The 16,356-nt window shown below is 30.7% G+C and overlaps 1 protein-coding gene across 1 annotated transcript in view; it reads left to right on the top strand.

Moving 5' to 3' along the window:
- Nucleotides 1-6,482: 6,482 nt before the first annotated feature.
- The window catches only part of LOC149374131 (uncharacterized), a 232,192-nt gene continuing 222,318 nt past the window's right edge, over nt 6,483-16,356 (top strand). Inside the window, exon 1 of the mRNA XM_089594735.1 lies at nt 6,483-6,775. Within this exon, the coding sequence (XP_089450861.1) occupies nt 6,562-6,775 (214 nt within the window). The 5' untranslated portion in view covers nt 6,483-6,561. The remainder of the gene's footprint in view (nt 6,776-16,356) is intronic.

The following is a 16,356-nucleotide window of genomic DNA, read 5'->3' as shown; positions in this document are numbered from 1 at the left end:
TGTACAATAATACGAAGTAATCAAATTTCTTATTTTGGGCCCGCTCATAGCAGAATGGGTAAGAGTCTCAATCAGTATGCAAGAGATCGGAGGTACAAATCTTATTGGAACTAATTTTTTTTTCTTTTTTTTTAGAAATTGGTTAAAAGAAAAACTTCGTTTAAAAAATAAGTAGAATTCAAAGTGTGTGGTGCGATAATGTTGGGTGGTGTGGTGTGGTGGGATGATATTGTGTGGTGCAATGATTTTGGGTGGTGTAAGGGAACTGGAAGTACGTCAAGATGGGCGGGGCAAAGGGAGAATCAAGCAATATCTACTTCCGTTACACTTTTTCTCAACGTCACCAATTTGAAATCGTTAATTTACTCTGTAGGGCAGAACGCGCCTATAGAAATATAACTTCAAACGTAATGTTAAGGTGTGTATAATGCTTTATGCTACAGAAAGTGAAACAATGCAACATATTTTTTATTATTAGCTATTAAAATATGTATTACTTATGAAATTCTTATGGTAACCATAGTAAAACTTGTTAAAAATAGCTTTTAGATGTTTAAAATAAATGAAGAAAAATAACAAAATGGAGGATGTGAATTAAACCTATCAAATTGAGATCTTCATCAATCAAAATATATTTTTCTATGAGTTTGAAGCAAAGCACTTTTCAAAGTTCTAACTAATAAAAATATGTACGAAATGTAACTGTTATTTAAAAAATATTTTATCCATCATTTTTAATATATGGTAGAGCTGTAGGGATGCTTTAACCTTCAGAGACCTAGTAACTAACGAGGGAATGATAGAGAATACGTGCCCATGGCTCTAGGCTTAGATTAACATGGTAGCCAGGAGCGCCACAAGCCTCTGTGTTCTCCATATCTTATCTAAACTAAAAGAACTGAAATCACAGATAAATAGTCCACTCAATCCCTCAACGCTTACAAAAAAGGCCATTTTAAAAAACTTTGTTTTTTTCAGCAGTACTCAAAAAATTTTGTTATAAACTTAACTAACTGTCTGAATAACCTAATTACAGAACAATTACTTAATAACCAATTGATCTAAGTACTAGTAAGATCTGTGAAAAGGAAGTCTGACCATATTCGGAAGGCTATGGCTTTTATCGAGAGTATTCGTGAATATTTGAAAAAAACTTATATAACAACTAAATAGCCCAAAGTGACCGTGGGGCACTGCAAAAGAGGGGCTGTGGCCCACTTTGAAAGACAACGGATTTTTTCGAGAGATCTCAGAAATTTTTCTAAGAAACTTTCCTAACAACCAAGTAATCTAAATTACTGAGAGGAATGTACAATAGTTGTGACTGTATCTGAAAAACTTTAGTTTTTCTTGGAAGTACTTTCAGTTTTTCTCGAAAATGTTTATCAAAAACTAACGTCATAACCAAATAACCTGATTTACTGTGGGGGCTCAGGAAAGCTGTTATTCATGTAAAAGACTCTAGCTTTTTTCAAGAGTACTAGAGAGTACTCGTAAGAAACTGAGAAACGAAATAACATAAGATGCAAGAGAGGGGCTGTGGGGGTAGATATGACCAGATTGGGAAGACTTCGGATTTTCTTGGGAGTACTTAAAATTGTTCGTAAAGGTAACCTTATTACTTTCTTCCCTTAACACAATACAAACTGAACAACGAAAATATCTAAGTAATTGTAAAATAAGGCAGTAAGGGGCTGTAAAAGGGACTAAAAAAATGAATTCGTATAAGAAACGCAAATGTCTAACGCATTTAACTTAAGTTTGTAGGGGAGTGTTGGGGCCAGAATACCAGTGGGGGACACAAATATTATGAGGAGAAGCTGTGAAAGGGAGTGGGGCTTATAGGTAGGTTCAACATGGGGAGTTGAACCATTCAACTACCGTGGCTTTGTAGGGCTGGTGACGACTACTGAGTTTGTTATCATTTTACAAGAATGATGAATGTTTAAAATTTGCATACTGATTCATTGTGATACATAAAAATATATGCATCTACATATTTTTACATACTTGTGTATTGAGGACTTCAGAAATGTAAAGGCTCTAAAAATTTTATAATTATAAATAACGTAGAAACAAATTTCTAAGACAGTTAAACTATTTGACAAACTTAGTAAAATTAATTTTGAAAAACTTACATCATTTTTTTACAACCATAAAGTTGATTTAACTACCTTATGAATAATGGAACAACGACATATTATTTGAACTAGAGGACTATCAAGAATCGTATGTGCAGGAAAAAAAACCTAAAACTTAACTCATAAAAATAAAAAAGAAAATGAATAAATTTTTTCTTATTTCTTGGAGAAGGCTGCGCGGCAATCTGATTACGATATTTGAGGAGCTGTGAGAAAATTATGGTAAGCTGTAACTGAATCACAGTAATATCTACCTATATTGTACAGTTATTTGTGTGGAGCATTCCACATATCCCCCCACAGCCCCCACAAACCCTCCATAGCCCCCCCACAGACCCCTACATAGACCCCTCACAGCCCCCCCAAATACGCTAAAATTCGACCTTTTTCATCGCTAATTTGACATTTTCTAACTTCTTCCTTAGCCCCCGCACAGCCCCCCGCAGCCCACCACATAATTTTTCCTGTTCCTCCACAGACCTCCCACAGCCCTCCACACCATTTTTTATACATCATGTCAAGTATACTTGTTAAATGATGAAACAATGATAAGTGACTTTCAATTTATTACTAAAAAAGCTAACGATTTTTCTATAAAAATCATCAGGTAAAGTCAATAAATTATGTGAAAATCTCTTTCCTAACAATATTTTCGATTTTTGTATTTTTTTGCCTTTCCACTTGAATAAATAAATTATTTTTATTTTTGTATCTTGATAAAGCCACATATAATTGACCATGAGAAAATAAGGGTTTTTTAAAATACAAACCTACATTATCGAGACTTTTACCTTGGAATTTGTTTATTGTCATAGCAAATGCCACATTGATTGGAAATTGTTTACGGTACGAAATAAACAGTAATGTTGAGAAGTTTCCTGTGTTTAACGTTATTCTTGGAAATGAAAACTTTATTTCCAATTTTTTCTCTAGTTATTATTTCTCCTTTATTATACTGTAATAATTTTGTGATTCGTAAACGTGTTCCATTACAAAGTCCATCTGATATACTTAAATTTCTCAGTAACATCACTATTGTACCAATTTTGAGATTTAGTTAATGAGGTGGTAATCCTCAACGAATATTGTTCAACATTTCCACCGGAAAATTTAGATAAATATTATCGTCTGATTTATTAACTCCTTTATAAGTTGCGTTATCTACACTGTAGTAATTATTAATTTCTCCAGTTAATTTTTTAAGAATTTTATTATTCAAATAAGAGGTGTTCTCATTATGTGATGTAAGTATAACACTATTCATCGAACAATCGTAGATACAAGAAAATATTTGAGAACATTCATCATTTCAGATCGAATTTTCAGGAATGTTAAAAGTTTGTATTTCCCCTTCCCAATTTCTAATTTTAAAATTTGGAATGAGTTCCATAAAAATGAAGATTGAAAAGTTTGTTCAAGTATAATTTTTCCATCACCGTTTCTTATCAGTGGGAGGATCGGACGAAAATCACCCCCTAAAATAATTAATTTATTTCCATAATATTTTTCAGTAATACATAAATCTCTCAACGTTCTGTCTGCCACTTCCAATGCTCTTTCTGGAATCATTAAAGCCTCATCACAAATAATTAAGTCAACTTCTCTTAATTTTTTATCTGACTCGAATTCTAAAAATGCACTCTCTATATTATTAAGATCTAAAGAAAGTCTAAAAGTTCTATGACTGGTCATCCCCTTTGGAAGCAAAGTTGATGCTATGCCAGTCCATGCTATTGACATGATTTTTTATTTTAAGAAATAAAAAAATAAATTAACGTTTTGTAGAAGTAAGTTTTTCCTGACCCTTCAGGACCATCTATAAAGGAAATATTATTTTTTTGTTCGCAACTAATATGAAATATATTTTTCTGGCCATTACTCAAACTTTTATAAATCGAGTTAAACATTTCTTTACTGAAACGTTTTTCATTGTCTTTATCTTCTTTTTTACTCTCAATTTTTTTTGGTGTAAGTAAATTAAAGCATCTACATGATTTATGTTCTGATGCTAAAATTTGGTTAATATGCAAAAGAGCTAATTTATCTTTATTATTAGCAAGCCCTTCGTAAAGAATTCTTTGTTTTTATTCCATATTTTGTTACCTTGAATATTTTTTGAAACTAAAAACCAAGCAAAAAATTGTCTTGATTGATATGGAAACATAACAGCAATTGCTTCTTGAAAAATATCATCAATTTTTTCATTATTGTCTATTAAACCCACTGCAATTGCAGTATCTTTAAAAGTTTCATAAGTTATTCCTTTATATGTACTAATGTCTTTGAACGATGTCGAAACAGTTACTTTATTAAATAAAAGTTTTAAAAAAAATCTTTTGTGGTCTTTCGGAGATACAATCTTGAATCGAGTAATTGCAATATTTTTTATTATATTTTTCCTTTAAGACTGATTTTTAGTTTAAGATTACTATTTGAATTTTCATATGTTTGAATATTATTGTTCGAGAAATTAACTATAATTTGAACATGTAATAAATTTGTGAAGCTTTTAATTTCAATACTTGTACCATAAGTATCATTTTTTGACATTACGTTAATACACTTATCACTTCTTTTTACATTTTGATAATAATTGTTTCCTACTACAAATTTTTAATAATTTTGCCACTTTTTTACAACAATATTGATTAATAAAGAACGAGCTCTCATGTAGAAATATTTGTCACTATACAGAAAACAAGAAAAAGTTCTGAATATACGATTTCCGTCCCCTTTTACGCTAACTTCTATAATGGTTATTTAAAAAAAATTTTAAAATATTTAGTTTGATTTTAAATTAAATTTTAATAGTACAACGTATCAACGATTTCTCCAATTTACAGTGCGGAACAAAAGTTAACGACATAACTGTCCATCGCTAGATGACCAGGAGGGTTTACTGGCCACTTTATTATTAATTTATTATTGATTAATAACATAAGTGCGAATAACCAGATGACTTAGGGCGCTTACCAGTCACTTTGTAAGTGAATGAAACAAAAATAATAAAAAAAGTATCTATTCACAATCATTAAATTTATAAAAGTATACATAGAACACTAAAAGTTCATCCTAAAAGTTGCCACTCAACAAAGTCATACAATTAACAAGAGTCGTAAGAAATTTTGATAAATTCCTTAAATTTACAAGAAAGTAATAAAATTCTCAAAAAAATTCTTAACAATTGTAAGAAGTAAGCATGTTTTATTTTCTTACAGCCACTAATACACATATTCATCAATAACAATGTTAAGTTGTTTAATTTTAAAAAAACAGCTACACCAAAAACGTATTTAAAAAGTTTTTGGCGACCAAAATTATAAAGTTAACAGGATCCCAACATTTTTTACTTGTTAGATTAAAAACAATAAAAAAACTTATGTATCAATAACAACTATATTTTGTTAGAAAAACATAAGTATAACTTTCCATTACAGCATTCAACATAATAGTCTATAAAGTTTGAGCAATAGAAAAAAACAAAATCATCCATGAAATTTTCGGCTAGCAAAGTAAGTACTTGCAGCTCTACCTTTTTTCAGTGTGCTTATAATTGACATTACTTTCTCATATTTTGTGTCTACTGGTCAAAAAGCATGCTCTTTCCCTTACAGTACATAAAAAAAGAGACAGAGCTTATACCAATGATGTTTCTTTACTCGTGTAATTCAAATAGCTGACTAATTGGGATGCTTAGTAAAATTATTTTAAATCGATGAAGGGGCCACTGGAGCACCTGTCTATCTAAAGCGGTGTAGAATTCTTTTTGACTTAAAATAGTCTACTAAGCTAAATTACGCTACATTACTGGACGATCACATATTGTTTGTTACTTTAAACTTATAGAATTTCTACGTAAAAAATTTTTTTTTATGGTTATCAGATATTTTAGTCTTTTTTTTCACCCCCTCTCCTTATTATCTCAAACCTACCTAATACTGTATCTCATTACTGATAAAGAAAGTATTACTTTTAGTATTACTAATTTTTACTTTTCTATTTACACTCTTATACTCGTACATCGAAAAGAAGTCTTGCATAGTAACAGTAGAAGATAACGATAAAAAATCGTACATTTTTTCAATAGATTGCATAAAATCGTACGCAGTATTACATGAAAGAAAATTGCAATGATGCTAAAACACACTAACAAATGTATTTGTTGACGTAAAACTGAATGTATCCTATTAAATAATTTTCTAAAAAATTTTATATGTAAATTGATACCATAATATTAACGAGAAGTTCTTCACACGTTTTGATTACCTTTTAGTGTAAAGGATGGCAATCCTTTAATAAAGAAAATTAATTTAAAAACTGATTTCTAGGAAAAGCCAAAGCTATTTTGAGAGGTAATATACATCAATCTTCAGAAATAATTCCTGATGATATCCGAGGACTACAAACAGCATCTAATTGTATGATCTGCCTTGCAATGGCTACGATAAAAAATCCAACTACCTGGACAAGACAAACTCTCGATAGAATTTTAGCTCTTGCCGTAAATTTACATCGAGAAAGCTTGCCTTACGTTAGTAACCTTTCCCGTGTACTGAAGCCAAAAGATGTTATACGGATTTTCCAAATTGGTGTCAATGTTTTAGCAGCGGATGTTGAAGACTTCTCAGTAACTGGTATTTAAAGTTGTTATTTAAGAAATCATACAGTATTAAACACAAAGAGCCTGATTAGATTATGTTTTTTTCATAAACAATTTTTATTTTATTTTTCTGAACAGTTTAGTGGACATCATATAAACTAATTCACGGATGAAAGTGGTCATTAAACTTAACCTGTATTAGGTGCTAATAAATTATTTTACTGATTCATCACTTTACTGGCTTAGATACTGTTTATGGAGAACATAATGATATCAAGGTTACTGTTCTCTATCTAACTTTCTCGTTGCATACCAAACACTTGATAATTTATTTTCAAAAAATTTACCAGTAAATTACTGAATTTTTGTTTTAAAAAACCGTAACGTATTTTTAATCATAATGCTATTTTTTTCTGTCTCGATAACCAGGTAGAACAAGAATTTCTTGTGATCTTGGATAAAGCATATACCTTGTTTTCCTTGTTTTCCTTGTTTAGCACTGACTTCAATTTAAATATGGTATAAATATTAATGCAAAATTTTTGCTAGTATTGTATTTCAATAACAATAATAAATATGATATTTCCTCATGTTTAGTTATAAATTTGTATGTATACGTTGGCACACAATATGTACTTACGCTATCATTTACGAACGCACTGCATTATGAACTTTCATATTTTTTTTGTTATGAGGAATTAAGCAATGATTTTTATTGGTCCTTATTATGTTTTGATCAAAAAGTGTTAACTTTTATCGTGTTCTATTGGGTTATCAAAAAAGTATGTGCATTAAGAAATATTTTTTATAAATTCCGATTAAACTTTTCTAATAGGAATGGAAATAATATGAAAATATTCTAGAAATAACAAAAGATTGCCTCATGAAATTGAAAATTTTTTTGTCATTTGAAAACTCATTAGTTTTAAATCAATAAATGATTAATAAATCAATATTTGGTTGTTCTGAAGGTATGGTAATAATAACAAATTACGACACATTGTAAATTTGATCTTGATCTACAAGATACCCAAAGTAAACCTCTCTTGATTGAATAAAACACAATATGTTTTTAATATCTCTCGGAACGAAACACTTCCATTGTATTCTTGTTAAGTTTTGATACAATAACTTGATTAAAAGAGTTTATTCTAAATAAGGGAAGTAGTTGACTTTAGCTAGGATTGAGATAGCATTTGCTTTTGTGAATATATTCCATTCTACTGTGTTCTTTAAAATTATAATCGTAAGACACGTACGTAACTGTACAATATAAATTGTGTTCTTCTATATTTATTTAAAAAAAGTTAAGATCAGTTAATAATATAAGAATGAAAAAATGTGTGGATATATATATATATATATATATATATATATATATATATATGTATATGAATATATGTATATGTATATATTAGTATGGATGTGTACGTGTATTACGGTAAAAATTTTCTGGAACACAGTAGAATGGTACTTATGCACTAAATCAAATGCTATTTCTACCATAGCAAAAGTATCCAGGTAATGCGTTTCCAAAAGTGTAGCTTATTGTGCTGGCTAGACATTAAAATGGATCTTCAAATGTACTTGCCCACAAAAGATAATGTCTGGGAAGTATGTTCCATGTATATGAATATTTATTACATTTAACTTTTGAGAAGTTCAACTGAATATCCAGACGTGTTTACGCGTTAAGAACGGTAAATAGGCCTAATGTTTAAGCCTATTGTACCTTAGCCATAACTTATGGCAAAAAATTCATTCGAAATGGCTAACTTTACTTAACATTGTGAGTCAAAAGTGAGGAAGGCAACCATAAAATCAAAATACTTTTTCTATGAGCAGTACAGGTGCTTATTTATCTAGAAGGAATATCGCACTTTGCTCCCTGAAAATAGAGAACAAAGTCATACTTTTGGTGAAGGTACGAGAAAATCACATATTCATTGATGCATATAGTAGTTTTCCGTAATAATTGCACTTGATGAAACGATTACGTTTTGATAGATATTTAGAGTAATTAACATAATATAAGTTTTTTCATCCATCTTACTAAAAATAAAAGACTAGAAATAGAAAAGCTACTCATAGCTTTTGATGATTCTAACGACAAAGCTAAAAGTACGTTCGTTTACTTATACAACATTGAATAAATCACTTTATAAACTTTAAAGCAAACTCACACAACATTTTTTGATCAAAGCTCAACGAATATTGTAAATCGCTGTAAATTGTTGTAATCGCTAACCACAAAAACAACTCAACCAATATTGCTGAAACTTGGAATATAGATTTATGACACTTCTTAGATAGTTTGCATATATTTTTCATCTTGAAAGAGTTAACAACTGTAGCAATAAATAAGCTCGAATTCTTGCAAAAATACGCTAGCTGTTTAATTTAGTTTAGTAGGATCAGCTAGGTAACGCGAAAATAATCGAAACTACGTGCAATAGAAGTAGTGGTCTGGTTATAATATTTGTCTGGTTATAATGTTGTGTGGCCGTTCTTTCAACTGACTTGGTGCTACCAGAGCAAATTTTTCTACAATCGCAAGTCAGGGAAACTAATCCTGAGGAGTTCAGGCAGCCATATTGGCTAGAAATTGCATCAGTCTCCTTCTCAGTGGTTCACAACGGCATACCCACAGAAAATACATTATGCAGGTCCACTTCTCTGACCAACGGTAAACGGTTGGTTATCCAGCGAACGATCACAAGACGAGATATTCTTCGGCCAGCTGCATACCTACAGCGCGATCTCCGTATGCAGAGACTTCGGAGGAAGAGTCACGGCTCTCCATCATTAAGAATAATAACAGTAAACAAGGAATGACTAGAAGTATCACCACAGGCCATTTTGAAGGCCGTCATAAATATTCAAGTTCCCTAATTAACCATCAATCTCATCAGTCCGTATCTAATGTTAAACCATCTTGCCAACAAATATATTTTTACAACTGTTTCCAGCAACGATTTGTCCACTAGAGGACTATATAAAGCTGGTCACTATTAAACCAATTCAGTTATTTACTGGCAGACGCCATGAGTGGAGTCTTTTGCTACGAAGCTGGATACCCCAACCACCGAGTACCGATAACCCTGCACTACCCTCTCGACTCTAAGCATTCAAACAGTAATCACCGATACTCTCTGAGGTTTGCACTGGGTGAACCTAATAGTGAAGCTATAAAAGAAAAATATCCTTGAGCAAATGGGACAGTCTCTAATAGGCAAGCATAATAAACCAATCTTCCCACCTTAGATCACCAAAACGACTGAGTTCTGTGAAAAAATCAGGTGCTTTAAACATTAACGTCCCCGGTGTAACACCAGGAGACGCTGGGAAAGAGCTTCACAAGTATCTTCAACGCTTCAGACGTAGTTGTTATTTCAATCAGTTTGGTTTTACAACGGTAGACCAGAAAAGATCACTCTGGGGTATACAGGCAGGCACGTTTGCTGGAAACTTAGGTCAAGATAGAGTTTAGCCTACTGGTCCTTCTTAGGGTCATCGAATGTCGAACTACCTTCCCAACGAATATATTATAACTTAACAAAGTTGACATAAATCAGCCTGTAGGGCTCACAAACGTTTCAACCATGTCTAAAGTTGCACAAGGACGAATTGGAAAGAAAACTTCAAAAGCTTTTATTACAAATATTTTAAGGCATGAAGAATCTGACGCAGAAAATTTATCGATATAAAAACAGCAGCGTCAAAATCGACAAATAAAAGATTAAGTAAGAGATCAGCTTTCCATACTAACACTAACAGTGGTAACTTAAATCTTCTAGCTTTTTAAATAGGTAAAATAATATGTATTTGTATTCACTACAGCGCTAAAAGTGCAAAGATTGTCCTCCAGAACTTTGTTGCTTTGGCAAAAAAGTTACAAGATTGAAAAAAATTTATAATGTTATAATTTTTTATCAGTTTTAAATATTTAGAGTTTTAAAAACTAGACCTACACACGTATTATAGCGTAAGAAAGTGAAAATCAACGCCGTGATTATGTTTTCAATCACTATATTATTTTCTTATCTTGATTAAGGTCGTGAACGCAATTATAAATTAGCGAAAATTTTTAATCAATTTTATTTGAATGGATTCGAATTACTTAAAGACCATTTAAATTTTGCGATTGGACACAAAAATAAAATTATATTTCAAATTTTAATTTTCTCCAAAATGTAAATAAAGAAATTTTAAATTTTTCCGCACATGAATTTTTTTCTACCGATACGCGGTTGAGATGTAAGGTAACGTATTAAGACAGCCGCGAAGAGTTAGTCATAGTTGCTATGCCTATCCTGAAAAAGTCACGTAGGGCTGGGTTGATAAATCTTGCGCACTATTTTATCTAGCTTTCTATACGTAACTGACAGCGTACATTATATTCTTCGCGCTGAGTATTAAAATTTTAACTTGGAGAATTTAACGTATTTTGATTAATTATTAAAAAAAAGTTAAACTAATAAAAGAATATAAATAGAAACAAAAATTGCATATTATACATTTCTATAGATGATGAAGAATGCCCCCTTACAATCAATGTAGTCTTTATGAAAGTTTAATTTAGATATTTTTTACGTTTAAAATGTTACAAATAATAAATTTAATCTTTCTAAAAGATAAAATTCTGTTTTAGCTCAATTTTGATTGATTCAAACAATTATATTAAATTAAGAAATTGCCAACTTTTTTAAAAGCACGTTAAAAAAATTTTAAGGACTTTTTCTTTATAAAATAAATTTAATAACACAAATGAAAATTTTCAATAATTATATCCCAAAGTTTTTTTTTACTTAAGCGATTTTTTTATAAATTTTGTGGTATTTAATATAAATAGATGAAAATTAGCTTGATTATATCTCTAATGACAAGACTTTATACCAAATTGTATGAGTGTGCTCTAAAATTTAGAGATTTTTATTTTTTGGCCTCATGGAGGTATTTTGGCCACGGAGTTACAAATATATTTTTTTCAAACTTGGTACAATTGATGCTTTATGAACTTGTTTTAATTAATTAAGTTAAAATTTTATTTTCCTATAGTTAATTATTCAAAGAGAAAATTCAAGATGTATTATTATGAAAAACGTTGAGGTTACGTACTATTGAAACTATTGAAAAATACGTTCTTTTCGATTTTATAGTTTCTGTTACATTAAAAGCCTTAATATTTATATTTGATATGTGCCTTTGTAATGTGGTGCTGCCTAGTGAGAGGAATTATCCTTCGCTAAGGTTGCCAGAATGCATAGAGCCTTATAGGAAATTTTTTTTATGGATGGTGACTGTGATAACACAATATGTATAACTGGATTTGTATGCTTGCACTAGTGTGAAGCTTAAAGGACACAAGTTATTTACAGAAATGTGATGTTAATAAGTAAATGTTAACCTACCCTTATTGAACACTACCTCGTGACAAATGGATAAATGTAAGAAATACTTATGTTTTTCAAATTTCAAACTAGTGCAAACATGTATATACATTTCTACATACTGTGTTGAAACAGTAGTTATCCATGTTATTATTTTTCTCAATCTTTAAGTACAAATGAAAACCCCAAACAAAATTTATTACTATTCACTAACAGAATGTAATGTAGAAAGTTCATTATTTGTTTTTTAAAAAAGTAGAAAAACAGAATTTTTACTGAAAAATTATTATACTAACGATCATAATTTTCTAAGAGCAAAAAAATTTGGTGATTCTCAACATTATTACACTGTTTTAATCAGTGAGTATGCTACCAATAACATGTAAAATCATAGTTTTATTTCACTAGTTGGAAGTCTGAACAAAAATATTGCAGAACTCCTACTGACTGATAACCACCCGCAAAAAAATTTTCAAGTTTTCGCTAAGCTTTTGCGATAGTTCATATTGGTCAGTATTTTTACTAAAATATTTGACTCAAGTTAAGCTAATGTTCATCCAAACTTAGTGACACAAATAGCTAAAGTTTTCCTATAACAATACAGTAACAAAAAATCATCAAAAATTAACTATGAAAAATATTTTAACTTTAATTATTCAGACAACATACAAATGATGTGTATATACGGCTTATGAAAAAAGCTGTCCAGAAGATGATCTTGTAACTCAGCTCCAAAGATTCCGAAAGCCATACAAGTACGCTTACCCACTCGGCTACGACGAGACGGTATACATACTGTGATACAAATCATCTACACATCGTTCTAATAATATGATTATTTTTTAATTCACTGTTATAAAATTCATTTCATAACTTTTCTAGAAAAAATTTAATGTAAAAGTATTTTATTATGATTAGTTATATGGTAGGCAACCAAAAAAATCTATATAATTGGCAGATTTAACACGATTAAAACATTTATTGTAGATTATATGCATGACAGTACAATAAAAAAATATTGTTTGACATACAATTAATTGCAGTGGAATATATAGACATAAAATTTAGTTAGAAAAATTAAAAAGTAAACTCAAGAACAGTAAATTAAAAAAAATCATGGTATTGGTAAGATATGTAAGCAATTTGTATCACGGTATGTACCATTTCGTCATAGCTGAATGGTTGAGCTTGCTTGTGTCGCATATCTAAAGTCCTCTTATCCTCACTTTAGCACTTTTACGCATCAGGTATTACTATTACGATTTGTTTGTTATTTTATTTGGTTAAATTTTCTATTTGGTCCCCTCAGATCTCCTCCGATCCCCGTCCTTACAACTCTTTCAAACTTCTACTTTAATGAATCTCACTAACATATAAAGCAAACTTCCAAGAACTGCTCTTACCGCTAAAAAAACTACTTAACTAATTTTGAAAAAATTTTGCTTGCTTATTCTCAACACTTCGTAGATAGTGGAATGAATAAGTTCAAAGTTTTGCAATGAAAACGCTAGCTTTGTGCTTTAGTTCAGTAGGATCCGTGAGGAGGCGTGAAAGTTAAGTTGAAACTATCTACATTAAAAGCTAGTGAGTCTGATAATCATAATCCAACATCTAAATAAATCAACTGCTTATTGAAGATCAAACGAACTTACCTGAAAGTGAAGTTCGATCGAAATTATACGAAGACCCTCGTTTGAACAGATTACAGGTAGTTACCCTTTCGTCTGCCAGAGGTCACAACGTTGAGAGTCTTTAAAAAGGAAATAAAGAAAAAGAAACGGGCGGCAAGGGGGACGGTACAGGTTCCACTGCCTTCTTGCATGACTATCCTCTTCAAATCTTCAGAGCTGTATTGTAAAATTGCTGATGAATCTAAGGAATGGGCGAAATGAGACAGACCAAGTTGCCATAAGCTAAAAAAAAGTGTGGCAATAAATAATACATTGGGTGGGACTGTAATCTCTTCAAACGAAGCTCTTCATATAATTTCGACCAAGCTTCACTTACAGGTAAGTTTGTTTGATCTTCAATTATACTTAATAAGCCTTGTTCTCAAGATAACATGTAGATATGAAGAGAAAAATCAATTTCACCACAATGAATGTACATATGTACACATATATATATATATATATATATATATATATATATATATATACACGAATTCTTGAAGGATTTAAACAATAAAAGTCGTCAAGTACAATGAAATTTGGATTATCTCGTAGATACAATATTATGAATCATAATTATTGACAAGGCTTTAGCTTCGACGAAGTCTGCGCTATCTTTGAACCAAACTCATACAAATCTGTTGTTGTAGGTCTATTATAAAAATTTTAGAATGCCTGTAAGCCAGCTGTCTAACCCACGGTCCTCTTTATCGTATCTAAACTAACGTCTGCGTTTAGGGCTGCAGACAATGCAGCATGTCGTGTAGAATGGCTTTTAAAGATCGAGGTGTCAACAGCGCTATTTATTGAAACTATCTTAACCCATCTGCTTATTGTTTCCACACACGCCGCTTTGTGTGATTTTTTAATTAAAACAAACAAGTTATCTAAGTTACCCCTTAAGCTCTTAGTTAAATCCATATAATGGCAAAGAGGTGTGGCCACACAGAGACTGGGCCCTTCCTTAAAATAAGGGAGAACTAACAAAGGCTAAAGACGGCCTGGCGCCGACGTCTTGACTATCTAGTCCATCTTAATTTCCATACCACGCGCTGTCTTATGAGTGTTAGACACTTTAATTTTATAGATCGCGTGCACTCTATGCGCTGTACATAACGCTAAGAGCATCACAGTCTTATGCGTTGCATCCTCAATGCTTAACGACATAAATGGAAATAGAAGCCACAGGTACTTAAAACTATAGATATGTCCCACATCTGCGCATAGCTTGGAGTGGCTGGTTGCAACCTAAAAACATCTTTTAGAAATCTTGATATTAAAGTATCTCCTCCCAATTTCTCCCCTAAAATAAAAGATGTCGCTGATCTCATATGGTATTAAGAGTAGCGTTAGACGCATCCAGATTGAACTGAGCTGACAAGAAATTCAAATAAAACTTATTTGTAGTATCATTTAAAATTGAAAATAAGACCTTTCCGATGTTCTTCATTACAAAGTTACAAATTAGTGGACAGTAGGTGCTTGGATACACTAGTAAGAAGTTATGCTTCTATAAAATTATAAGGCAAACAATATAATTATAAATATCAGTATACCTCGTATAAAACGATATTATGTACAAAGGTGGTGCAATTATTGTTGGAATAAGTCTACCTACGCTAGTTGAGTGTGATTTCGATAAATATTTTAACATTCAATCACTGAACCATTATAAGCAATATATTATGGCACAACACAATACAAAAAATATGGCAGCTGGCCAGTACAAGACTGTGCACTTTCATGTAATCTACCAATGGCTTCAAAACATCTTCCTAAGAAAATAAGAAATACTCTTATAAAATAGTAGATTGTTCGACTGTACCCTTTTTCACATGTTTCATTTAAAAAATTTGTAATTTAACATGTAACCTCATGGAAGAATCACTTTAAATTGCATTTAAAAGATCTATATAAATCTCCCATTTTTTGATTGCATAAAAGATTACTACATAATAAACCTGTTTCATTTTGAAATAGATCTATAATTTTTTTTTTTTTTTTTTTTTTAAGAACTTAAAAAAAGGGGGTCAAGTATGTGTAAAAGTGTGTATGTAAGTTCATCCTTATGAGAAAAACAATTTCCAGTGTTGTAACATATATTTGCGCTCCTCCTAGTTCTTTGAATTTTGTTCTTAATCACAAAGGAAACATTGTCAAAGAAGAAAACGTAATAAAAATCAATTATTATATTTATACAATAGAGAATTTTTTTTTTTTAATAATGAAAATCCTGGAGAAATGGGAAAAAATTGTATAAACAATAATTTATTTATTTTAAAAGTGACAAAATAATGATAAATAAATAAATTTTCCGACTAAAAAAAACATGTACCAAAAAAATACATTTTATTAAATAACTTATTTTTTTAATGTAAAATAAAATCAAATTGATGAAATTACAAAAAATAAAAATTTACACTGAAAATAATTTACATTAAAAATAATGTACATTGCAAATAAGTTACAAACTGTAAGGTATGGTCAAGTAATCGGTTGTTTACTGTTGGGCTCGCTCATAGAAGAGTGGGTAAGGGGCTAGCCCAGTGTGCAAG

Source organism: Copidosoma floridanum, unplaced genomic scaffold (genome assembly GCF_036245765.1).
Source record: "Copidosoma floridanum isolate Cflo_tuat_1 unplaced genomic scaffold, Cflo_Japanese_pri ptg000021l, whole genome shotgun sequence".
NCBI lineage: Eukaryota > Metazoa > Arthropoda > Insecta > Hymenoptera > Encyrtidae > Copidosoma > Copidosoma floridanum.
This window is presented reverse-complemented; position numbering and strand designations above follow the sequence as displayed.